This window comes from Bubalus bubalis, chromosome 14 (assembly GCF_019923935.1).
Source record: "Bubalus bubalis isolate 160015118507 breed Murrah chromosome 14, NDDB_SH_1, whole genome shotgun sequence".
NCBI classification, from domain to species: Eukaryota; Metazoa; Chordata; class Mammalia; order Artiodactyla; family Bovidae; genus Bubalus; species Bubalus bubalis.
The window spans coordinates 15,860,538-15,886,859 of NC_059170.1; the positions used below are offsets into that span (position 1 = coordinate 15,860,538).

Sequence of the window (26,322 nt, forward strand, 5' to 3'; positions counted from 1 at the left end):
ATACAGAGGTAGTCTATTATTACCTTCTTTTGAAAGCAAGGGGCTCAGCCTCCTGCCCAAGACCCACAGCTGGGAGGTGGTGATAGCCGGTCATGCACCTCAGCACTGCAGCTCCAAGTCCAAGTTTTTAACCACCTGCCATACTGCCTCCTGCCACAGCTGCCTCCCCGGCCAGTACTGCTCACTGGCTCATCTTCAGTCCGGACTGGGTTGGAGTCAGGCCCCTCGAGCCCTTGGCTGTGGCCATGGCCTCGACCTCATGCCCCTGGCACAGATAGGCACCACTCTGTGGTCAGGCTGCGGCTCTGAGCATCATGACCCTGGTGAGTGCCACAATGCTCCTGGCCACTAACCACGCACTCCAGCCACTTTAGGCTGCAAAGGAAGTATGGCCACAGAAGCAAAAATGCAGATACGGGGTGCCCAGTGAGGGGGCTACACATCCCATTGGCTCCTAAGATTTTACTACCGCCCACCTGGCCCACCTGCTCCCCTTACAGGTCCTCAGATTTGCAAGGAGCCCGACGGTGGGGCAGGGGGCTCCAAGGGCAGCCACCTCCCCAGAGCTGGCTTTTCACCTTCCTCTGTCTGCCCCAGCTCCCCTCTGAAGGATCCTGGCAGACCAGGTCAATGATTAGAACTCCGTAAAGGTTAAGGGGTTATTATTCGATTTCAGCTGTTTGTAGCATCACCAACTGTCAACTGGGGACAGTCATGTCTTCCTCTGGGAGGTGCTCAAGATTCAAGGACCTGGCGGGTCACGGACACGCAGCGGGGAGCGTATCCACTGGGCAGGTGACGAGAGGGGGCGACGGGGCCCCGGCAGGAACCGTGGCCCCTCGCGATCTCAGGACCCTGAACCGAGACTGCAGAGTTCGGGCCGCTCAAACGCGGGGCGCCTGCGCCCCCTACCGGCCGCCGCGCGCAGCACCGGCCCTAGCGTCCCACCGCCTCCTCCGGTGCTGCGGGCGTGCTAGGAACACTCAGCTGTGCAACACGGGCCAAGACTCGAGGCTGGAACTGGCCTCCCCCCGCGCAGATCCCGCGGGTCCGCAGGCTGGCCCGCCGCCCGCCGAGGACACAAGCAAGCCCGGGGGGGACAGGGATCCAGCACAACATGCATCCACCTTGGCCATGGCCCCTGGCCCTTGAGCCTCAGTTCCTCCTTGCAAGGAAGAAAGGGGCAATGTCCCTGCAACCTCGAACTCGGCAGTGTCCCTGCCTTCCCTCGGGTCCACTCCCACCCCACGTGTGTGACTCTTTCTGTAATCCCAGGTCTCTGTGTGTCACTCCCATGTAAGACCCTTCAGATGAAATGGTGGTCACACAAAACCTTGCTTTCCTGTTCGAATGAAACACGGATCAAACAGACCCAATCTGGGGGGACAAGGAGCTGACCAGCTCAGGGTCACCAGCCCCTTAGGGATCTCAGGGGATGGAGGCGCCCGGAGCTCCAGGCCGCTTGGCCAGAAGCGGACCCGGTCTCCCAAAGAAACAGCCTTACCAAGGTGGGTCCCAGCTCCAGAAGCTCATTTAGGCCACCGCAGCCTGGGTCTAATTGAATGATTATCATGGTGCTCTGGGAGCTGCATAACCATCACCCCAAAACTTGGTGGCATGAAACTACCTCTTTATCATGTCCACAGACTCTGTGGGTCAGGAATTTGGACAGGGCACAGAAGCAATGTGTTGTCTCTGCTATCTGGGCCTCAGGTGAGGGTGATTCAAAAGGGGCTTGAGGCTGGAAGATCCGCTTCCAAGACGGTGTCTTCACGGTCATCCTGGCCCTGGCTGCGAGGGCTGAGGCTGGGTTCCCCCTGTGCCTACTGGTCGTCGTCTCCCGCATTCTGGCCTCAAGTAGTTGGCCTTCTTAGGTGTCAGATAGATTCCATCCTCATATTTGGGAAATGGGTCCCTCCATTCCTGCTGGAGGGAGGAAGGCTGAGAAGGAATCCCCTGGAGCAGCTACACAGCTAGGGGGCATTAGGGTGGTGCCGTGGGAAGCCGTGCTGGAGACGGCTCAGAAAAACATCGTGAGTTGGTTCAACTCTCACTTTTCAAATCCAGGAACTTATAGGGAAGAAAAGGGCATGCAGGAAGCGACAAGGAGATCGGGGCACTGGGGCAGGGTTCTTCACACTGTCCTGCCCCTCCATGTTTGCTCTGCCCAGGTGACGGAAGCCAGGTACCAAAAGCAGGGTTCCTCTTCCACCTCAGCCGGCGGCAAAGCTGGAACCTTCCAGCCTGAGCTGGCACTGCGGGCATGTGGCCAGCAGGGGGCAGCACAGCCTCATCCTGTGGCAACAGATGCTGAGTGGATTAACAGGATCGACTCTGTTGGATGGAACTCAGGGCCACAATGGCACCGCACTCCAGTACTCTTGCCTGGAAAATCCCATGGACGGAGGAGCCCAGTAGGCTGCAGTCCATGGGGTCGCTAGGAGTCAGACACGACTGAGCGACTTCACTTTGGCTTTTCACTTTCATGCATTGGAGAAGGAAATGGCAACCCACTCCAGTGTTCTTGCCTGGAGAATCCCAGGGATGGGGGAGCCTGGTGGGCTGCCGTCTATGGGGTTGTACAGAGTCGGACACGACTGAAGCAACTTAGCAGCAGGGCCACATTGAGGAGCCTCTGCATCTCTGGCTAAGGAGGGGGAGCAGCCTGAATGTGCAATTATCTTCCAGCACATGAGCTCCAGGGAGCAAGGATTTGGATGTGCTCGATACCATTATCTCCCACGGCCTCATCCAAAGGAGACATTAATACACATGAGGGTGTAGGTGTGAGAGGGGTGACTATGTGTGCCCTGCAGGGTGGGTGTGTCCCCGATGCACCACTCACCTGAGTGTCCGGCAGCCCCACACGTCTCCTGCTCACACTTGCTCCCCTCGAGAAGCCCCAAGGTCCTGAGCCCCAGAGTCAGTAAGGCCCTACTCCAGGCCTCCGTTGATGCCTCCCACACTCATCTCTCCCCTCCGCCCAGTCTCTGGCCACCTCTGCCCATCTGGGGGATCCTCATCGCTACATCCCTTTCTTTCCTGGGGTGTCTTTGAACCTCTCTTATTTAAATAAAAGGAGTCCTCCTTGATGAGGGTGTGGGGACCTGCTGATCACAGAACCAGGGAGGCTAGGATAGGTGTGCAGGGACGGGGCGCAAGGAAGCCTTCTGGGACACAGTCTTGCTGAAACGAGCAGAGAGCCCTGATCTCTGAGGAGCTCCTGACCTGGAACCTTTCTAGAGCCCCAGCACCAGCACACTTGATCGACTGACGTTCTAAGTTATTATCCTTATTGTACAGAGAAGGAAACTGGGATGAAGACGGAAATTGTATCCTACCAAGGGTCATGGAGTTGTCTGATTGTGAGACCGGGGGTCTTCTCCAAACACAAAAGAGTGTATTAGGAATTATTCCATTTAGATGACATTCTACAAAAGGCAAAACTAATTCACAGTGGCAGAAAGCACACTGCGATGCTTGCTGGCAAGGGGTGGGAGTGGGGGTTGACTACAAAAGATCTTGAGGGAAGTCTTTGGATAGAAACGTTTATACTGGACTTTGATGGCCATTTGGGATTTGTGTTATTTGTCAAAACCCATTGAACTATCCAAATAAAATGAGAGCCTTTGTTATATATAAATAAAGGGGTTTTTTTTTTAACTTTTAAATTTACTTTTTTATTGAAGCTAGTTGATTTATAATGCTGTGCTAATTTCTGCTGTACAGCAAAGTGACTCAGTTATACAAACACATACATTCTTTGTATTCTTTTCCATTATGATTTATCCCAGGATATTGGATATAGTTCCCTGTGCTACACAGTAGGACCTTGTTTATCCATCCTACATATAATAGTTAGCATCTGCTAATCCCCAACTCCCAATCCATCCCTCCTCACTCTCCTCCCCCTTGGTGACCACAAGCCTGTTCTCTGTGTCTGTGCGTCTGTTTCTGTTTCATAGATAAGTTCATTTGTGTCATATTTCAGATTTCCTGTATAAGTGATATCGTATGATATTTGTCTTTCTCTTTCTGACTTACTTCACTTAGTAGGACAATCTCTAAGTCCATCCATGTTGCTGTAAATGGCATTCTTTCATTCCTTTTTATGGCTGAACTATTTTTGTTTTTAATCCAGGTCTTCTGACTCAGATTTCAATGCACTTGCCCCCATCACTTAGGAGACATGGCTTGTGCCTGCAAAAGTTGTTCTCACACCCAACGGGTGTCAGAATGCCAACTGGGCACAAACCAGGAGAGCATCCAGGAGGGAGCCTGGGTGAAAGCAGGAGCCTTTCATCCTAATTCCGGCTGGAATGGACTTAATCGATTGGCCAAGATCAAATGTCAAAAATTTACACCGTCGGCACTTCCTCAGAACTGGGCCAGGCATCGTCATCGTTCAGGAGGGCTGACTTTGGTTTATAAAGCTGGCAACAGGAAACCTGCCCTGTTTCTCTGGAAGCTGGGATTCCATGACCTCACTCCCCACTCCTGGACAGGTAAACGGCTCCAGAATCTCAGTAACTGGGACAAGTAATGCTTCCTCCTTCTGAGTCTGCAGCTCAAGTCAGGAACACTCAGGATAAATGATAATATCCTTTTCTCCAGGCAATGAAAAGTTTAGAGTCAGACTTAAATTTAATAAGTTCCCTGGTGGCCTCTTTGAATTTGCATGTTGCCACACTAACCTGGCCCAGATTTCTCCCCCTACAAGGCAATTCTTGGAAAATCAGGCATCAGTGCTCATTAAACTGGTTCTAAATATCCATCGAGCCAATAACAAGGGGAGAGGGAGCCCCACCCCGGGGGCAGCAAACACAGCTGAAGTTCCTGAGCTCCTCGGGGTGATCAAAGATCATCAAAGGATTTCAAAGCCTTGACGTATCCTGTTCCTTGTAGCCTCCAGGCTTACTCTAAGGGCAAGAAGGTTCCAGAAACACACTGCCAGGAGCTGAAATGAAGGACAACATTCCCCATGGGCTGAGAGCATCAATTCCATCTTAAGGACAAGATCATCAGGAAGGACTCATGAGGAAGTAATCTGTCTTAGAAATCCAGCTAAGCTTTGCCCAGATGTATCTATTCATAAATTTTGGAAGGGTTTTTCTAGTGAATTCATTTGCCTCTCCTGACAGTGACCAAGGGGGGCTGCACGCCTTTCTTTCCTTGGTGGTCATCCAAGGCCATTGACTTTCTGATGGCCAATGAAAACTAACTCCACGTTGGGGTATGTAGAGTATTTATTTAAAAGGCATCACAACAGGGGGGACTCCCCTGGCAGTCCAGTGGTTGAGAATCTGCCTTCCAATGCAGGGTATGCAGGTTTGATCCCTGGTTGTAGGTGAGATGGTAGCCTGAGATACCGGAGACTTGGGTTCAATCCCTGGGTTGGGAAGATCCCCTGCAGAAGGGAATGGCAATCCACTCCAGTCTCCAGTATTCTTTCCTGGAGGAGCCCATGGACAGAGGAGCCTGGCGGGCTCCAGTCTATTGGGTTGCAGAGTCGGACACGACTGAGCGACCAACACTTTCACTTTCACTTGGGGAACTAAGATCACACGTTCTGCAAGGCAACTAAGCCCGCACACCGCAACGAGAGAGAAGCCCGCACGCCACAACGAGAGAGAAGCCCGCACGCTGCAACGAGAGAGAAGCCCGCATGCGGCAATGAATGACCCCAAACGCCACAGGGAAGATCCTGTGTGCTGCCACGAAGACCTGATGCTGCTAAATAAATACTTTTTTTTAAGGGTATCACAATGAGAATAGCAGCCAAGTAGGAAAGTACTGTGATGGAGAATGTGAGCATTAAGGCAGGTCATGGTGGTCCTCGGAGCATCACATCCAGGATCAAAGAGGTGCCTCAGGGATCTGACCTGGGAGGCAGCAGCAGCAAGCCCACTGAGGTCAGCACTCACAAGTGAGGCCAACCCTGCACACCTTCTACCCGCCTGGGCCCTTTAAGAAGAAAGCCACCTGGCCTAAAACCAAGGCCTCCTGCAGATGAACACTCGAGTGCCTCTTCCAACCCACCTTGTTTCATTTTGTTCTTTTCTCTTATCCCCATTCCTCACTCCCACAGCCCCCCACCCTCTACAGGCAACCCTCCTAACGTGCATCTTTTTGTTTATACCTGTTTTTGCAAACGCTGTGTTGTTTCTTGTGTGAATGTATTTGTGGCGTCTGTACACGGTACTGTCCCATCTGTTTATTTTTCTCACTCATCTGTTTTGAAGGTCCATGTTACATGTTGTCTGTGGCTTGAAAGGGCTTCATATGCTCCATGATGCCAACCACTGACTCTTCCCTGCACATTCTCTCAGTGATGGACATTCCTCCACCCACCCCCAACCCCTGCCACCTCCACCACCACTACCCTCTCACCACAACCAAAGTGGGTGAGCATCCTTCCATGCGTCTCTTCATGGACCCAGGTGAGAATTTTGTTGGGAACACTGACCCAGACGTGGGATGTCTGGATTGGGGAGCACGTGCTTCCTTCATTCCGTGAGCTGTGCCAGGAGGCTCTCCACTGGTCCCTATGTCTCTGCCAACACTTGTCATTACCCACCTTTGCTAATCTGATGGCCGCCAACTGATACTGGATTGGCGCTTTAGTTTTGTGTTTCTCTGACGCTTCACTCGAACAGCTTTTCACTGGTTTGGTGAACTGGGTCTGTTTCTATCGATTGTTCCTTACCTTTTGCCTATTTTTTTCTCTTGGGTTATCTATTTACTATTGCATATTCCTGTATATTCTTGACAGTGAATCCTTTGTTGGTTTTAACCAACATCTTGCAAACATCTTTTCTCCTGCTCTCACACCTACAGTTAGGCCTTTTGCCAACCACGGACACCAATTAAGCAAACTAAGATATAAGAGAAAGGAGTAACAGAAGTAAAATGAAATGGGACGTGAATTGTTAAGGTAAGTTTAAAACGAATATGTTAAAATGAGACAATGAAAATAATGGAAGAAAATATTTACAGAACAAAAACGAAAAATTAATATGTTTTTTTAACCCCAAAGTATAAAAGCATAACCTAAAAGTAACAAGTATAAAGAAGACCAAGAAGTTAAATATGAAGGTAAAAATGCTTTTTAAAACAGTATCAACATGAAGCAAATCACATACACCTATATTTTTTTAAACTTCATGGTAAAAAGGGAAATAAAGCAGAAGCCAGGGAGGTAAAGATCAAAGGGACAAAGCATACACACATGTGAAGACGAAAAACAAAGAACTTAAACATAGAGTGGGTACTAAGCAAACCTGATGTCACCTCAAAACTGAAAACACAGGAGGTGGAAATGGAGAGGAAAACGCTCAGAGGAACCAACTGAAGGCAGGCGGGAAACTCCTTGCCAGCCAAGTCCTGCCCTGGGGCCTGGGGTCCGGGCGTACTGGGCTGGAGGCAGGGCCCGGGGCTACTCTGGGTCATGTTAACAGTTCACCCATCAGTCTAGGGCCACGGAAAACCCTGGCCAGGGTGCTCGTATTCAGAGCCACTGCCCAGACCTCAGTCAATGGACCCGCCATGAGCAGCAGCTCATGCCCGGCCTTCGCCTGGCTACAGATTTGGGGCATGCTCCCCCCGGGTCCTTCACCACCACACCAACTCCCTTGTGCATCTCCCAGCCGCTCTGGCTCAATCTCTGCCTTCAGCAGAGCCCACAAGTGAGGCTGAAGCCACGCAGGCCACAGGGCCAGGGAAAATGATGCCCTGGCATCCCTTTGTCAGGCAAGGAGACAAGCTGTTTGAACAAGTTCAGTACCACCCAAGAATGCAGAAGGCACCATCTCTGGGATTCACCAGAAGTGCCAGAACTTCCTCTTGGTTCGCCAGTGACCCTGAGGACCCAGGGACAAGCTCCCTCCAGAAGACACCGACTAGCTAGCCGCCCCAAAGTGGCCAAGTATGAAATGGGCGGATAGCCCATTTCTAGGTCCAATGGCAGGACAAACAGAGGAAACGCCGGAAATCCAGGGTTCCATCAGGCATCAAAAACACATGCCGGTTGTATTTCACACAAACAGGTTGGAAGGGTGAGGAAACATCCAGGTGAGTCACTAGAGGGTGGAAAATATCTGATCTTATCAAAAGGTGAAGTCAGTGACCCGGGGGCTGAGTCCTGTCACCTTGAATCCTTCCAATTATGTGAAGACAGGTAGTTCCTCTGCAGCTCCAGAAGCCCAGTTGCAATTCAGTTGTTTGACAAGGCAGCTCTGTCTTCCCAGAGATGTGATGCTTGTTGCTGAGCTGCCGTTTGGCCCACACAGTCCTCTCTAGCCCACAGACTAGTGGCTCCTGGGTTTGGGGATTTCATCAACCAGTTTTGTTGTTGTTGTTGCTGTTATTTTGGCTACATCAAATCTGTTATGGCTCGCAGGATCTTTTTAGTTGCGGCACATGGGATCTAGATTCCTGACCAGCATCAAACCCAGGCCCCCTGCATTAGGAGTGTAGAGTCTTAGCCACTGGACCATCAGGGAAGCCCCTTGAATTTTTTTAATCAGGAAACTCGTATACAATTTTTTTCTTTTTAGTTTTTTTTGGCCACGCCATGCGGCATATCATTTCTTAGTTGCCCAACCAGGGACTGAACCCAAGCCCACTGCATTGGGAGCATAGAGTCTTAACCACTGGACCACCAGGGCAGTTTGACTGTTAATATTTTATTTTTCCAAGGAAAACATTTTTTTAAAGCTACCATCTAATATCACCATTATTTTCTAAAAGAAAGAACATTTTAGCACACAAAAAATAAGACAAAAGGATGGGATAATCTTATATACAGCATAATTATGAAATGCTCACCATTTATTTGGACAGAGAAGTCAGGAAAAGTCATCATGGGCCAACACTGGCGCCCATATCATGACCTGTGTCGGGAGTTAAATTCCAACCCCAGTGCTTTGGAGAAGCAGGCCAGTGGGCTCAGAGTGGGTCTTGGTACAGGTTAGAATACAACCTGTGTCAAAACTGTCACTCAAGTCTAATGTTCCTCCTGACTGCCCAGCTGGTGGCTCACCTCCTTTCCTGAGTTGAGGTCCTCATGACATCTTGTCTCCTTTACCAGTGGTCCCCAAGCCACCACATCATTAGAATCATTTGGGCGGAAGCTTTTCAAGTTGCAGGCTCCCAGGTCCCACCACAGGAGATTTGGTGCTGTGGTTCCAGCATGGGGTCTTGTGCTCATCCAAATTTAGGTAGCTCAGACCTGTGACCCCACCACTCAACCCTATGAAATGGACTGACCAGAAGCCATCAGCACTGGGTCCTGAAAAGTGGAGCTGAGAACAGGGATGGAAGGCAGGGGAACCCAGACTGGCACCGAGGCCACAAAGAGCAAGCAGCAGTGGTCACAGGCTGTGCTGGTGCTGAAGCTGGTGCCAGACAGAGGAGCCACAGGACTGGACGACTCTCCACGTTCATGGCCAAAGTGAAAGGGTGAGGTGGGAGGGACAGACAGGACAGAAGAACTTGAGCACGCTCTGTAGGTTCACAAGGAAGGGTCTTGTTATGAGCAAGCTTTTTCTGGATGATGACTGGCTTCTAACCACCGCCGTGGCCTCTACCATCCCTCACCACTATCATCCTTGTCCCCTGCCTCCCTGCAGGTCCCCTCACCCAGTCACTTGCTGGCGAACAGCTCCACCCCACTCCTGTGTCACACACACACGGCCCGGGTGCTCAGCCAGTGTCTGCAGACGGGCCAGAGACGAGCCGGAGCGCTGCCTGGCCCAGGGCCCTCCTTGTGATGGCACCCTCCAGCCCTCGGGGAGACCGGCTTCGGCACAGAACCCGCAGAGTGTGATCGAGCACAGAGGGGCCCGTCCCTGGGCTTCAGGATGACACCACCCCATGCCACCTCCCAGCACGGACTCCCCTGCGCCATCCAACACGAGCAGCTGGCTTCAGAAGGAAGACACTGCAAAGTCGTGGAAATGTCACTAATGGTATCTGAGCGCCTGTGTGGGCCTTCAGAGAGCTCATTCTTGTGGAATACTGGGGGACAAAGTCTTGGGAACTGCCAGGCCATCAGGCCCTGCTGGTCTCTCAGCCAGGCTGTCAGCACCCTCTGACAAGGTCACGTGGTCCTGCAGAGACGTGTAAAGGGGCCTTGGGGCCAAGGCTGGCATTTCACGGTTACAGGCCTTTCATGATGATCCATCTCCACACACGAGGGGCTGCAATGTGACACAGGCCACAACGCTGGGAGGCCTGCCTGCCCTGCTGGGGGCTGCCCAAGAGGTGGAGAGACGGCGATAGATGGGACCCACGGGCAGAGGTGGCCGGGGACACCTTGCTGTCTTCAGCTTGCACCCCGGACTGTTGTTTGATCTCCTGATTTGATGTGTGGTCTCGCCCCCAGGGGATGTGGATTCTGACCCTTTGCCTCCTCCCACCTCAAGAGAAGTTCAACAGGATCAGCCCTGGTCGTCCTAAATTCAGACTTTATGAAAGCATTTCTGACCTTTCCCCACAAGGATCCCAATCAGAAACTGGTGAGAACTGGCACTTCTTTGGGACTTTATATAAACAACATCCCATGTCCGCTCTAAGGATGTCTGGAGGGCATTTGATCACATGATCTTGCTCTATGGGGCTCCCTGTGCCCACATGACCCCAGAGTTGCTATGTGCCAAGCCTCTGGTTTCTCAGCTGATGTCAAGCACTCGCTTGTAAAAATTCATTGGACTGTCTTAAAACATAGACCAGGAGAACCATGGATGGGAGGGACTACATTTACTTTACGTATAAAGGTTTACTATTATTAACAAGTGACCACTATTATTTACATGTTTATAAAACAGAAATAAAAATGACATACACGTTTGGTGCCAAAAGTGGCACATCCAAACTAGGATCAGTACAAAAATAAACTTTCAAGCTATGTGTTTGCAGACATCATCACAGCCAAGCAGCCCCGGGGCGATGACACCAGTGCCTGCTGGAAGGGCCCCCGCCTTCTCACAAGAACCCAAGCAAACACACAGAAGACAAACGGACAAGTTCTGTTCCTGAGCTACAGAAGCTTGGAGCCTCTACACGGTTGTGAATTTCCGCTACTGAGGATCTGGGATGGGTTTCGAGCTGATGAGCTTTCACTAGTGGCATCGGGACATGGTACCGTGTGTGGAGGGGAAGCTAAGCCGCTTGTGAAGACAAGGAGCCCTGTGCACAGGGGTCCTCTCTGTTGACTGCCAGTCCTAGCAAATCTCCCGGCTGCAGACAAACAGGAACATGGGCAGAGGGAAACAGAAGCTACTTGGCGTGGGAGCCCCTGTGCCCGCCAAACATGCCCCTGGGTTACTGGCAGAAATCCGCCGCATTTCCAGGGTCTCATCATAGATACGCGCCACGTCCACACTTGGCCAAGGACCTCACTGGTCAATAGAGGAGGGGTCCCAGCAGGGAGAGCAAGGCCAGCCCAACAAAGCCCTGCCCACCCCACGTGGTGCTTCAGCGTGCAGCAGCCCACCTTCCTCCCTACTCTCCATGAAGCTGGGCTGGAGTTCATGCCTGGTGACAGGGGCACCCTGGGCCAGGGAGGGTGCTGGGTGAGCCAAGAGCACGGGCTTTCCAACTTCTGCGCAGCAGGACTCCCACCCAGGCACAGACTCCTCCGGATCCCAGTAAGGAATGCAGATGCTGAGGGGAGCGGGCGGGAGGGGGCTGTGTACGGGCTGCAGCCCACTGCAGAGCCGCTGAAGGGTCCACAGGAGCCGACACCAGCTTGTCCACCCTGGGCTGGGGGTGACAGCGTGGAGGAGGGGACACCGAGCAGCCCCTGCAGCAGCCGCCAGCTCTGCTCACTGGTCCTGGACCTTGGCCCTCTTGGCTTTTAGGGACAGATGCTGCAAGAGAAGAGAAAACACCATTGCTGGGGTGGGTCAAAGGAAGCAGACTTGAGCACGATTCCCCGAAGTGACCAAATCAAAGCTTCCACCTGGTTCACACTTTCTCAGTAAACGCCCTGCCCCACAGGCAACAGTTTGGAGGGGAAAAGCCCAAGGGACCAACAAAGGCACCAGGGCTTCAGTAAGCCACACAGGCCGAGGTCGGGCCGCCTGGGGCTCTGAGGGCAGCTGTCAGTGAGACATGGCTCACCCTCTGCCCCAGCCCTTCTGCCAGCCCTGCAGCCCAACAGCTGGGCTGCTCAGAGGCCCAGACCAAAGATTACCTCGAGTTTCCTAGAATTTCTTGAGAACAGTCAAGGGAAGGTATCCTTCCCTTGGGAACAAAAAGGTCAGCCAACCTAGCCAGCCATCCCCAGAGGCTCAAGGTCCTGCTCTCATGAAGCCTCTGCAAGAGCAGGGAAGACACACAGAACAGGACACTTCCTGGTGACCCTTTCTTCCTGGTTTCTCTTTCAGAAATGTCACTCTGTAGCAGTGTAAGCAACCCAGGAAGACTAACACTATAATCACGGGCATCAGATAATAGGATTGGGGGATACAAACATCCTTAGCACTCAAAAGTAAAGCCAAAAGTGCTTTACTCAAAAAATACGCAACTGAAGCAGGGAGTGTAAACAGAAGCTTTTAATAAAGGTTCTCTGTTCCCTAACGGAGGCAGACTTGATGCCCTCTCGATAGTTCTAATCCAACAGCCAGGCGACATCCTGAGCATGCTGCCTCACACAGCAGGCTCTTCACTGGAGGGACGTCAATCCCCCGGCTGCGAGCAGAGCAGGGCTGCCAGCCCCAGCACGCTCAGTGCCCAAATCCCGCCTCTTAGTACACCTATGATGCCCTCGAGACAGCCATCCCCATCACCGAGAGAAAACCTCAGGGCCTGAAAGAGTGCAGGTGCAGAAGAAGGCGCAGCACCCCACCAAGCACAACAGGATGGGGTGCTGAGGGAGCAGGACACAGGTGTAAATGAGCCGCAGAAAGTCACACTTTCTAACCACTTATGGCCGAGAAGAGAAAAAACAAAGTGCTGGTCACTCGGTCATATCTGACTCTTTGCAACCCCATGGACTGTAGCCCACCAGGCTCCTCCATCCATGGAATTCTCCAGGCAAGGATACTGGAATGGGTAGCCACTCCCTTCTCCAGGGGATCTTCCTGACCCAGGGATCGAACCCAGGTCTCCCACATTGCAGGCAGATTCTTTACCATCTGAGCCACCAGGAAAGCCCAAGAATACTGGAGTGGGTACCTATCCCGTCTCCAGGGGATCTTCCCAACCCAGGGATCAAATCCAAGTCTCCCGCATTGCAGGCAGATTCTTTACTGTCTGAGCCACTACGGAAGCCCATGCCCAAGAAAGGACCAATACAGATTCCAGCAAAGGCCCTGGTGAAGAGGGTTCTCCCTCAATCCCAAAGATAGCTCAGAATCAGGAGAAAAAGCCTGAGGACTTGAAAGGCAAATCTCTGGACAGGTCCCCCGTCCCCCTCTCCCGGCTGTGGGTCTTGCTGGATGTCTCCTAATTCTCTCCTCCGCGTAGTTCACCTGACGTGACCCCGCCCACCAATGGAAGACACCCAAAGCTTAGGAATGGGGATGAGGTCATCGTGCCTGTGGGGCCATTTTTGGTGCTCATTTCTGAAGAGAATGTTGTGAATAAACAAAGCGGACTCTGGACCATTTCAGGCCTCTTAAAAGGGCAAGAGCAACACTCTAAAAAACACTGGTAATGGAAAGTCACCAACAATGCCAGGAACAGAGCCGGGGATGACCTGTGGGCTCTGCATGGCCGTGGGGCGCTACACTGCGCTCAGCCAAGGACCCTCCACCATGCACGGGCAGCCACTGGAGAGCGGCTGGGCTCTTGGAGAAATCAATCCATTTAGGACAAGTTAATAGCAGAAGTGCCTTTGGACTGCTTAGTTAAGGAGGGACCAAGTTTCTTGGGGTAGGAGAGGGTTAGGGCCCTCGCCTGTACAATGAGGTTGTTGAACTAGGTGATTTCTGAGCCCAGCCTCTCTAAAATTACTCTGATCACAAGCAGTCATCAGAGTGGAGCAGATGAGCTGAAAAACAGGCATTTGGGGAGGAAAAAAAAAGACAAATTTGGCATTGCCGTTTTCTTCAAAATTCTGGGGCAGTCAGTCTGCTCCTTAACTTTGTGGGTTTGACCTAGAAAAACTGTCATTTTGAGGTGAGAAGGGAAAATGACTCTGCTTCTGGGTTAATCCTGTTCTCCCAGAGTCTAAATGAACCTGAGACAACTTCAGAGTCTCTCTTCTCTAACTGCCTGCCTCTCGTTATGCTAAGCGGGCTTAAAACTGCACCATTCTCCTTAAGCTCGAGTTTGCATTTCTAACTGTTCTTTTGGACTTCTGAAGTCTGCTGCGTTCCACCTGAGAGGTTTGGTGGAAGAAGATTTTCTTTCATTTCAGGTTTATTCTTATCAGCCCAATGCAGCAGAGAAAACACACTACATTCTTATCAGTCCCTGAAGTTGATCTCATTTTTAGCTGAAATATCTGGATGGGGATACAGGAAGTTGAACTCGACAGGTTTGAAATGTTTTTTGTTTGATGGTTTAAGATTTAATATTGAAAGATTTAAAATGACAACTTCCCTCGACATTGCTGGAGGGGGAGGGATGAAAAGATCCTTCCCTTTATAGGATCACAACTCAAACATTTCCAGGAGTTGAGCCAGTGAGATAAACGAGGGAGGCAGGACCTGGAGAGAGTCACTCACAATAGGCCCCATTCCTCAGCCCCTGCTGCAGAGTCAGGCTCAGAAACTCAGCAAATTCAACATGTCTTTCAAGAGAATCTTGAAATCCATATTTAATGTGGACTCTCCCAATTTTAAAAGGCACCAATAAAGCCACATTTTGGTCTGAAAACACTGCAGTCTGGCTACAGCTTTGATGAAGTAACAGGTTTTGGTTTCCCTTTTGTGGTAAACAATGGTCAAACTAGACAAAACATCTGAAGCGATAATTTTCAGGTACTGGGTAACATAGAACACAGGGCTGTAACCCTTGAGAAAAAGGAAACACTCGAGGTAAGTGAAAGTTATAGTCATTTCAGGTCTCTGCATGGCTCTCCACATTTTGTAGTGTCCAACTCTTTGAGACCCCATGGACTGTAGCCCACCAGGTTCCTCTGTCCATGGAATTCTCCAGGCAAAACTACTGAAATGGGTTGCCATTCCCTTCTCCAGGGGAACTTTCTGACCCAGAGATCGAACCCGAATCTCCTGCATTTCAGGCAGATTCTTTCACCATCTGAGCCACCAGGGGAGCCCCTGTCAGAGGGAAATGAATCCTAAATAGAGAACAGTATAGCTGAGGAGAGGAAACACAGATCAGAGTTCAGAGCTGCTGAGCCTGCTGGAATTTATAGAACAGGGCATCAGAAAAGAGGAGCTCCAGAAATCAACACAGAGCTACCACTCTTAAACCTCTGGCTGAATACTAAGCTGCACAGGTGCAAGCCAAGGGTCCATAAGGCTGGCAAAGAACAGGTACTGGGGCGTTGTGACCTGGTATGGAGGAGATTCTGGAGGTCTGCACAGTGCTGGAGACACTGGAGTTCCGAGCAGCCAGAGTGCAAAGGCCTCACTGAACATCCTAGGCATCCAGTTGAGACATCAAAAGTCCATGTCTTGGGAGCAGGGCTACTAGACACCTGCCCGAAAAAGACTCAAGTCAGGTCTTGGTAGAATTAAACTGACTGCCAGTATGAACTGTCTACTAGAAAAAACTCAATATTCTTTACAGAAAAGATAACAAATTCAACTCTTCACAACAAACCACCCATAATGTCCAGCACACAACAAAAAATTACTAAACAAGAGAAGCAGGAAACGTGGCCCACAATGAGGTAGAAAAACAGCCTACAAACAAAACAGATCAGAGACGACAAAGATGCTGAATTAATGCACATCTTCCTTAGAAAAAAGCATATACTACATACACAGCAATGCGCCCACCAAGTGTTTAAAATGAAACAGGTTTAAGCTTGCACACACGTTTGGCGAGGCAATCCTCATCAGAGTATGTGTGCTGCTTCTTGTGAACATGGCCCAAAGTGTGACAGAATTTCTTTGGAAATGGTTTAAAAGGGCAGAGGGAGAGGGGAAGAGTTAAAGATATATTCTCCTTTTTTTATCATGTAAGCTGGAGGGATTTATTTTTAAATGCACGTTTTAAATATCATGTGAGCAAACAGTATGGTGCTTTTACCCAGAACGATCTGAGACTATGGTAATAGCCTTTCATCTATGTACCACAGGTTGGGGCTGGGGGGCAGGCAAGTTTAGGACATTACATTGAAAAATAAACGTATATTTAAAAATATGAAGAGGCAGGTAACAGGTGGTTTGGGGGTTCATTCCTACCGTTCCTTGTTGATAAAAGTGTGGAGCCAGCTCCAACAGCCAAGCAGACTCAATGGCGGTCACATCTCTCATGTAATACTTGGAGGTTTGGATAACTTCATTGTAGATAACCCTGAAATAAGAAGAAATCACGAGCTATTTTCCTATATATTATAATTAGAATCAGAACCACAACAATTAGAGATGGTTCCCCTTTACTTTTAAAATGCATCCACCTGTTCTGTGCGCCAGGCATACACTAGACAAATGTATTCATGTTGCTCACCTAAGCCTCGTGACCTAAGTGCTGGGTACCAGTGTGCCACTGCACAGAGCAGACTCTAAGTCCCACGTGACTTCCAGGACACCTCAGTTGAACCTTCTGGTTCCCTATGCTTTTGTTTACACAACTCTGAACAGAGTCTAATGACTTCATTAGAAAATGTAGAAATAGAAGCAAAGGCTCACTGATTCTGAAAGGAGCTGGGAATTAACTGTAAAGGGACACAGGGGAACTGTCTAGAGAGATGAAAGTATTCTATATCTTACTAGGAATATGGGTTACACGCACACAGTTGTCATGACTGTGGTGATGGATATATAACCCCATGAATGTATTTAAAGTCACAGGACTATACACGTTAAGTGGGTAAATTGTATGTATGTGAATTACATAATATCTCCATAAAGCTGTCAACACACACACACACACACACACACACACACACACACACAGAGGGGGGAGCTTGCCTGAGGCTGAGCTAACAGACACCAAAAAGTCAAGCCAAGGAGGTAATTTAAATCCCCAGATTTTAAGACTGCATATATTAATATAGATATCAGTTTCCAGGAACTTCCCTGACAGTCTAGTGGGTCAAGGCTCTGCACTTTCATTGCAGGGGCACGGGTTCATTTCCTGGTCGGGGAACTAAGATCGCGCGTGCCACACCCTGCAGCCGTATCAGCTTCCACAGCAAGTATTAGTATCTGCTCCCTGAAGCCAGCCCTTACACCCTGGCCCGCGGAAGTGTGAACCTCAGCCACCTATCAAATACATCCCTCTACGGAAGCCTTTCTCCCCAGGTACGGGAGTCCATCTGTTCTCTGTCGGGCTGTGGAATGGGACCTGGATTCCTCTTTCTGCACAGCTATACTGAGAGTGAGGACAAAGCACCCAGTCTGTGGGTAAACACGAATGTCTGCTGAGGGGATCAGCAGGCAGAGGAATAAGACTATTGGCTTACAGGGATCCTTGACAGAGTAGAAATTCTTTGTAGAACAGAGTCAGCAAACGTGTACTGGGCACCTGGACTCTAGGCGCTGGGGACCCAGAGACGAACCAGAACAAGGCCTTGCCTTCAAAGCACTGACAAAGCAGAGGGGCAGAGGGGGCTTACCAGCGGGGCGGCTTCTCTGCATAGAGGACCGATGCTGGGTGGATGTGCAATTCATGATCATCACGGATGGTCCTTGGGAAGCAGAGCAATTTTGTCTCAAGTACATTTTAAACACTTTCAGCAAGACCTTCCCACAGATGCATTTAAACTCATCAAAAACGCAGGCTGTACTTCACACAAGCAAAACTATCCTCTCCATCTTCTCTAGAGCCCTTTATGACCCCTCCCCTACTGTCACCCCAGAAATCAAGAATAAATCATGCTAAAAAAGGGAGAAGGAAAGCAACACATGGACATCCAAAAAACAAACAACCTGACAGATACATTTTTCTGCTTATGTTTATGTTTATCTTCTAGAGGTTCTCTTTCAAAAATTTCCTTGAGGACAGAAATAATATATACAATTACTTCTATAAACTTTTCTATTAACAAGGTTAAACAGTAAAGAGCATGGAAGAGATAATTATAAATGGGGGGGAAAGAAAGCTCAATACTGGACTATCCACTTCTCTGAGATAATAATTTCAAATGCCAACTCAGATTTGATTCAATTTAATTCAAAAAAATATTTACGGCACACACAACTATTGGTGAGATCAGTTCATGAGAGGAGATTAACAGATCAGAACACTGCTGCTCGAACCATAATTACAGAGCACTTCTGCAGGTGCCAGGAATGTGTGTCAGGAAAGTGCTTCAGGGCCATGACCCAGCGCATTTCCAGCGCTGGAATAAAGCCACTGCCCGGGGTGCTGGCTGTCTTATCAGGCGACCAACACGGAACTTTGTCCCAAAGGGACTAACCACCATGAGGCCTGTTGTGTAGCCTGTATTTCTATTGAGGACACTGGTGAAAGACTTTTGTGAATGCTAGTGGGAATTGCTAATTAATACTCTTGAGGAGAGCGGGGTAATCAAAATGACAACAAAACGATGGTTCTCACTGGAGAAGATCAGAGCCTGTCCGGAGCTGCCTCGGACAGAACAGCTCAGTGCTGGGAGCTGGGAGGAGAGTACGTACAATGGGCAACAGAACCGTGACACTGATAGGCTGGAACACCTGGCCTGGGGTGACAAATAGAACATACTAGAAACGAATGTAAAGTGCTATCCTGAGGCCCAGTCAGCAACCAAATACTAGATGAAGGAGACCTGGCTGCCAAAAAAACAAAGAAGGTCAATGCAATTCTGGGCTCATTAACAAAGCCCAGTGGGAGGAGTTTGGGGGAGAATGGGAACGCATATATGTATGCCTGAGTCCCCTAAAGTGTTCATCTGAAACTAACAAAACATTGGTAATTGGTTATACCCCAAGAGAAAATAAAAACCTAAAAAAAAAAAAAAAAAAAAACAGAGCCCAGTATCTAGAATGGGACACCACGGTGACTTCAGGATCACAGGACTATAATATGTTCTGAGTGGAAAAAGCTAACAATAGTCTCAGGGGAAAACCCAAAGACAAGTTAGGGAGAGGGCCTTTTGAGCACTCCCTTATTAAAGAAGGGACTTTCCTTGTGGCTCAGCTGGTAAAGAATCTGCCTGCAATTCGGGAGACCTAGGTTTAATTCCTGGGTTGGGAAGGTCCTCTGGAGAAGGGAAAGGCTACCCACTCTAGTACTCTGGCCTGGAGAATTCCATGGACTTTGTCGTCCATGGGCTCGTAAACAGCTGGACACGACTGAGCGACTTTCACTTTCACTTTATTAAAGAGGAGCACCTTCTAATCACTGCTCTAAAAAACTGGCTAAAGTGAAGTTACAAAACTAAAACCAGCTCAGAAACAGAAAGACAGACTAAAGTAACACTTCAACAAACTGGAATGATTTGGTTTGGAGCTAAGAGGGCTAACTAGGTGTTAGCTTTCACCAAATTTAAATATACTAGAGGTTATCGGAGGTCATCAGTGATCAGTGAATCTTCTACACCTGGAAAATGAAACTGGAAGAGACAGGCTGTAGTTTTCAGCAGAGGGAGGGGCTGGCCAGCACATGAAGAACACTCACCAACATTCCAGCGTGGCTACAATGCACCTGGGGAGCTTCAGTTGTGCAGACCTCTAAAAACGTCACGAAGCACCCAACAGCAAAACTAACTTCTCTAGGAGAGAGCGCCTGTAATGGTTCCCTCGAGTCCTATTACTCTCTGATTACAACAGATATGTTACCAGCCTGCAGACTTGTAATAGGCTTCCCTGATAGCTCAGTTGGTAAAGAATCCACCTGCAATGTAGGAGACACCAGTTCGATTCCTGGGTCGGGAAGATCTGCTGGAGAAGGGATAGGCTACCCACTCCAGTATTCTTGGGCTTCCCTGGTGGCTCAGCTGGTAAAGAATGCACGCATAATGCAGGAGACCTAGGTTCTATCCCTGGGTTGCCAAGATCCCCTGGAGAAGGGAAAGGCTACCCACTCCAGTATTCTGACCTGGAGAATTCCACGGACTGTATAGTCCATGGGGTCGCAAAGAGTCGGACATGACTGAGCGATTTTCACTTTCAGACTTGTAACTATCATCCTCCTACAACACGTGGATGGGCTGAACATTCGAGAATCATTTCCACAAAGTTAAGACATTTTGCTTAAATCTGTACAGCTAACCTCAATGCATCTTTAGAAGGAGGCAAGGTGCAAATAAAGAAAAATGATTTAACTTCTCTGCTTTCTCTGCATGTCAGCTTGCTGTTGGGTTTGGTTTATTTTTAAGATTTTAATGACTTAAGTGACTTCACAAATGACTTCACAAAGTATCATGTTACCTATAAGCTCCAGTAGAATGAAACCTCGCAGCATTTGCAAAGAATCCGGAAACGATGCACCTCAGAACTGGATCTGGATCACCTACACAAACAGGGATGGATGAGATGAGACCTCACCTGCCCTATGCTCTGTCCTGTGAGGCCCAGCCCAGGCTGCCTTGAGCCGCCTTGAAACCATCTCCTGAACGGGATTCCCAGTGCCAGGTGCCTGCCCTGGCACCATCTATAGGGGTCCCCACCCTCCACAATGGCTGCTGATAGAAACATGTCAGACTGTTCCTTAACCTGGGACCACTGCCCCCCTCCATTCCCCTGCACCCCCAGCCACAGAGGACCAGACCAAGGCTGGGCACCAGAACCTACAGAGCACTCCACAGGCTGGCCAGTGACCTTGGAACTCCTCTTTAGGAGAGCATTTTGCAGGAATGATGTTCCTTCCCTAAGACCCAACCTGGGACATTAACACTACAACATTATTTCTGTGATTACAGTTAGTTTGTAATTCTTCAGAATTTTCAAACATCTCAGTTTAAGTGGCGTCTGTGCTGCTACAGTCAACATCTTCCAAGGATAAAGCCTGCTCAATTAGATGATTTCTACATGATATATGCAAATTATTCTGCAAAAACGATAATGCCATCCATATGGCTTATGACATACGATATTTCATCAATTCTAAGATTTATTCTTTTTTACACTTAAACTCATTGAAATCAGGACAGCATTTTATAATTATAATTGGAAACATTTTTTTCTTTCTTAACGACACATAAAATAATGGTATGTCTTAATGCTGTCTTAGATCCAACAAAACATAGTATGTTGGTAAATAGGTTACCAAAAAGTGGTATGATTTACAAAGCCATCAACGGTGTATGAGAATGTCAGTTTTACTGCATTCTTACCAGCAATGTTCCGGCATAAAGGTACCCCTTCTTTAACTATACACTTATTTATTACTATTACTGTATTTCTTCTTTTAAAATTTTCCATTCCATTCCTTTGCCCATTTATCAACTTGGAAATTAGGTTTTTTTTTTTCTTAATATGTTAAAATAAATTCATTCTATAATAAAGCTTTTAATTTTTTATCCCTTATTTTATATCTGTTAAAAATATTTTTTCACTGTTTTCTTTAACATCTAGTTTTTTTTTAACTGGAGGATAATTACAATGCTGTGTTGGTTTCTGCTGTCAATGTCAATCAGCTACAAGTATACATGTATTCCCTCCCTTTTGAAGAGAACTTTTTAATTTGCATGTTAATTTATTGCATTTCCATAATTTTCTCTATTGTTCTTCAGCACAGAACTGAAACAAATCGCAAATCTACATTTCCAAACACAATCTGATCCTAGACTCAGTTCCTTCTCTCCACTTGCCCAAAAGAAGTATCTATGCAGAATGTGCATTGTTACCAAAATGAGATCATTTCCAAGGGGTAAAAACTGCTCTCCTTAAGGGGTAGGATAGTGGGAAATCTTAAATATTACAAGGATTGTGGCCCTCCAGAGCTCAACCCTATCTTACAAAATCTTATCCCTTAGTACTGAATTTCTCTTGGTAAAAAGAATTTAAATTCAACGTAACTCTTCTCCTGAGCGAGGGGTTTGACAGGGACAAAGTGAAGGGACAAAGCAGGTGATAAACAGTTAATCCCACTAGGGAATTCTAAGTAGTGAAAAAGTATAGGAGATTTAAGTTAATGATCATTCAAGAAAGCAGGTATGATTAACCACAAAATCCAGCAGGCTTGCTTCAAAACAAAACCATGCAACAGAAGCAGGAGACATGCTCAAAAGCACTGAAAGAATGGTGGCATGAGACCCCACATCAGTGAGCTCAGGAAGCTAACGATTCTTAGGTCACGCTTCTCTGCCCACGCTAAAAACAAAAACATGAGGAAAGGTGGCGTTATCCTGAAACCTGCACTGATTTACCACATTTTAGTCTACATTACCACCTTCTGGCTCATTTTCACTGCACCATGACAGTCCCTGTTTGACCATGTAGGGACAAGAAAGCTCCCTGGCCTGATGGGGAGGAGGACCTGAAGATGGAAGCTTGATGTCCACTCAAGAATGAGGAACAAGGTGGTCTTTTTCCCCTCCCCCGATTTCCCTTCAATTATAAAGCTGCAGCCCACTAAGTTCTCCGTGTGGCACCTTCTTGCCCGCCCGCTTGTAAGCCTCACAAGCATCTTATTCTAATCAATCGCTTCTTATCTGTCACTTTGTGTTTTCCTAAATTCTTTCTTCACTGAGGCCCAAAGAATTGGAGCTCTTCCTTTGGAGCCTCCAAGACACATTTCTGCTGTTTCAAGCTGATAATGAAAAACAGGTTAAGAAACAAAGATGCAGATGTATGGCTGCTCTCTATCTCCTGGGAGACAGGCGCTTGATCAGCTTCTCCCCAGTTAGCTGCCTCTGTGAGCTTCCTGTTTGTACTGATGATATTTTACCCAATCACCCGGGCTCAATGCTTCCCTCTCTTAGGAACGTGGTCATCCATCAACACCCTCTGAGCATCTGATATGCTCCCCTCTGCCAGCACTTGTCTCCACAGTCCTCCTTGCCTAGTGAGCCCTTTGCCACTGGTTTCTAATCCACCCAGTCTGCTCAACTGGACTTCCACCACCACTCAAGGCCCTCTGTGAGCCCTCTCAGTCCCCCCCGACCCCAGGATTCCATCTTCCCTGCATTCCTACTACAATCCCCATCACTGTACACCATGAGCACTCAAACATCTATTCCTGTAGTCTCTAAGACAACTGACAATCTCATGTGCAGGACTTTGTGTGTCTGTAGGAATCTCTCTCGTCACTGCACTGTTTCAACAGTAAGAACCGCGTCTTTGTCATCATGTAATTAGTCTCCCTTAGTACGAAAGCAACATAAAGCTCTGGAATGAAACTGCCTGAGCTCTGAGGCCACTGTACACTCACTGTGCGACCCCCATGTGGCACATCACTCACTGCCTCTCAGCCCACTTTTCTCATCTGAAGAATGGGGATCACAGCAGCGCATGTTTCACTGGAGCTCTGTGAGCACTAAATGAACTCACGTATGAAGACACAGCCCTGCTGGGCCTATAACGGGCGCTGCAGTTAGTTAGTAAGAGCTAGTAGTGCCAAGAGTGCTTCCAAGGGCCTGGCACACAGCAGGTGTTCAAAAGACAACTGCTGACTGGCTGAGCAGACACACCACCCCCCTGAAAGCGTGCCTTGGCGCCACACAGGCCCATCTTTGCTAGTTACCAGCTGTGTTGTCCCGAACTTAAATTAACTTCTCCCTGGGACCTTACAACTCCTCTGTAAAATAAGGATAACATCACCTACACCCTGGAGTAGCAGAGTAAGTGAGAGAATATTAAGTAAAACCCCCGTGGTGTAACCGAGCATGTCCTCAACTAACAGGAGTCACTGGCACTGCCAGAGGCCAGAGACTGTCTTACATAGCACTTCCGTCTCACCTGGCGACTGTCTAGGCTAAACACACAGTACATGCTTTAGTAACACCTGTAGCTGAAAATAAAAGGCAGTTTATACGGAATGGCCATAAATGTTATCCACGTAAAAGTCATTTTTCTTGCAAAGCCTACAATAGGGAAAATTAACCACATGGCATACAATGAGGTAAAGAATGGTAATGATTCCTAAGTGTTGTCAGGGCTTGTTAAAAATTTTAAATAAAAACAGCCCTCGGAAATGAAAACAGACCTCCTTGGCGGAGGGAACATGCTCCCTTCACATGCAGCTTTTCACCAACGCAGGTAATTCAAAACATGAGCCCAGTGTGGGTCCAGAGTATACTGTGTTGCCTCACACCGCCCGGCCTGAGAACGCTAAGAATGCAACTCCACAGGGCAGAGAGAGGAGCGTCATGAGCAGTGGCAGTTTATTCTTACCTTCACTAGATTTCTTGGGCACCTGAAACTTGACGAGAAGCTTTTTCAACTGCTCCCTCACTGTCGCAGCTCTGACGAGGCCCTTGTAATTCAGGAAATGTTCCTGACACCACTGGGAGTTCTTGTTGTGCTGCAGGACAACGCACACACAGCGAGGGTGAGAGAGCACAGACAACTCTCAACGGAGGCTGTGTGGCGGGCGCCACTCAACTCTGCCCTCTTTAGCTTCCTTAATGGGACAAGGTCTTCAAGTCATTACGAGCCCTTTGGGGCCCCATCTCTCTACACAGACGCTGATCACCCTGCTCACCATCTGACTGCTGTCCGATCTCACTCTCTTGTGCTAAAGGGCAAGTGAGAACTTAACAATAAGCAGTCTTAAGTATCTCCATGAGAGTGGCCAACTATCAGACAGAACCCTTCCCTGTGGCTCTTTGTAAATCAACCTTCCCTCTCTGGCAGCTCAAGGTTATCACTTTACTTGACAACAGGCAAGTACAAGAAGGTCTGGTACTGATGCGTAAGTCCAATACTTTGGCCACCTGATACAAAGAGCCGATTCACTGGAAAAGACCCTGATGCTGGGAAAGACCAAGGGCAAAAGAAGAAAGGGGTGGCAGAGATGGTTACATAGCATCCCCAACTCAATGGACATGAATTTGAGCAAACTGCACTACAGGAGCAGAGAAGGCAATGGCACCCCACTCCAGTACTCTTGCCTGGAAAATCCCATGGATGGAAGAGCCTGGTGGGCTGTAGTCCATAGGGTCGCTACGAGTCGGACACGACTGAGCTTTCACTTTCACACGACTGAGCTTTTCACTTTCACTTCTCACTTTCATGCATTGGAGAAGGAAATGGCAACCCACTGCAGTGTTCTTGCCTGGAGAATCCCAGGGATGGGGGAACCTGGTGGGCTACCGTCTATGGGGTCGCACAGAGTCGGACATGACTGAAGCGACTTAGCAGCAGCAGCAGCAGCACTGCAGGAGATAGTGAAGGACAGGGAAGCCTGGCGTGCTGCAGTCCACACGGTCTCAAAACGCTGGACACGAATAAGCGACTGAACAAGAGACTACCTCCAATGGACGGGAGCATGGAGGGGGCCTTTGCAGTGGCAACTGTGCTTACTTTGATAAATGCTTCATATACATTGAGCATGGTAAGATGGTCACCCTCCTCCACAGCAAATTTTCGGTGCACTCGAATCTGGAAAGAATAAGGCAATGTTTAGAAGCTGACTCCTGTGAGCCTCTTGTCCTAGAGGTAACATTACAGGATGAATAGCTCGGTATAATTCATTTACAACACTGTCTTAATTTCAAGTGTACATCAATATCACAACTTTTCCTTCACAGTCGTTCCAGCATTCACCCATCTACTCATCACGGATGCCTGGGCTGGGCGGGCCCTGTCAGCAGCTTGGCTGTGCCAGGCCTGCTGTGCCCAGGCAAGAGCTCCTGGCATCCCTAATGAGCCCACCAAGGTTGCCCCCAGAGCAGCCTTGAAAACAACCTCCCTTACTTATGAAGTCAGTAAGACAATGGTTAAGATTTGGACCGTGAAAGGCAACTCCACCAATTCTGGCTGAGCAGCCGTAAGTTACTGAACTTTTCTGCGCCTCAATCTCTAGAAATGGTGACAGTAATACCTCCCTCCCAAGTTCACACTGAAGATAAAATGACATGATGCAGGAAAAATTCTGGCACACTGTCAGGCACAAAGTAAGATAAACACTCCCAACTGAAGCTGCTCTGTCACCAGCAGCCCGTGGGCAATTTTAACGAACGAAAGCCCAAAGTGAGCAAGACTTGTATGAACAGCTTGGGGAAAAAGTCAGACTTACAGCCTGAGACTTCTGGTTTGAGGGGACCACAAAGACATTCTGGATCTGCATCATGGCGGCAATGCTCAGAATTTCCTGAGAACAGCCAAAATTCCCTATAAAACAAAACGCATG

General features: G+C 48.7%; 1 protein-coding gene across 7 annotated transcripts in view; it reads right to left on the minus strand.

Annotated features, from left to right (window-relative positions):
• Positions 1–10,743: 10,743 nt before the first annotated feature.
• Positions 10,744–26,322, minus strand: part of DHX35 (DEAH-box helicase 35) — a 69,616-nt gene continuing 54,037 nt past the window's right edge. For 6 of the 7 annotated variants that reach the window (XM_025263472.3, XM_044927653.2, XM_025263473.3 and 3 more), the window contains 8 exons: positions 26,209–26,303; positions 25,494–25,571; positions 24,363–24,492; positions 20,457–20,538; positions 17,702–17,773; positions 16,326–16,437; positions 15,468–15,613; positions 10,744–11,870 (listed from right to left, as the gene is read on the minus strand). In XM_025263472.3, coding sequence (XP_025119257.2) covers positions 11,858–11,870; positions 15,468–15,613; positions 16,326–16,437; positions 17,702–17,773; positions 20,457–20,538; positions 24,363–24,492; positions 25,494–25,571; positions 26,209–26,303 — 728 coding nt within the window. In that variant the 3' untranslated portion in view covers positions 10,744–11,857. The remainder of the gene's footprint in view (positions 11,871–15,467; positions 15,614–16,325; positions 16,438–17,701; positions 17,774–20,456; positions 20,539–24,362; positions 24,493–25,493; positions 25,572–26,208; positions 26,304–26,322) is intronic. The other variant, XM_006065913.4, reaches the window with a different exon arrangement.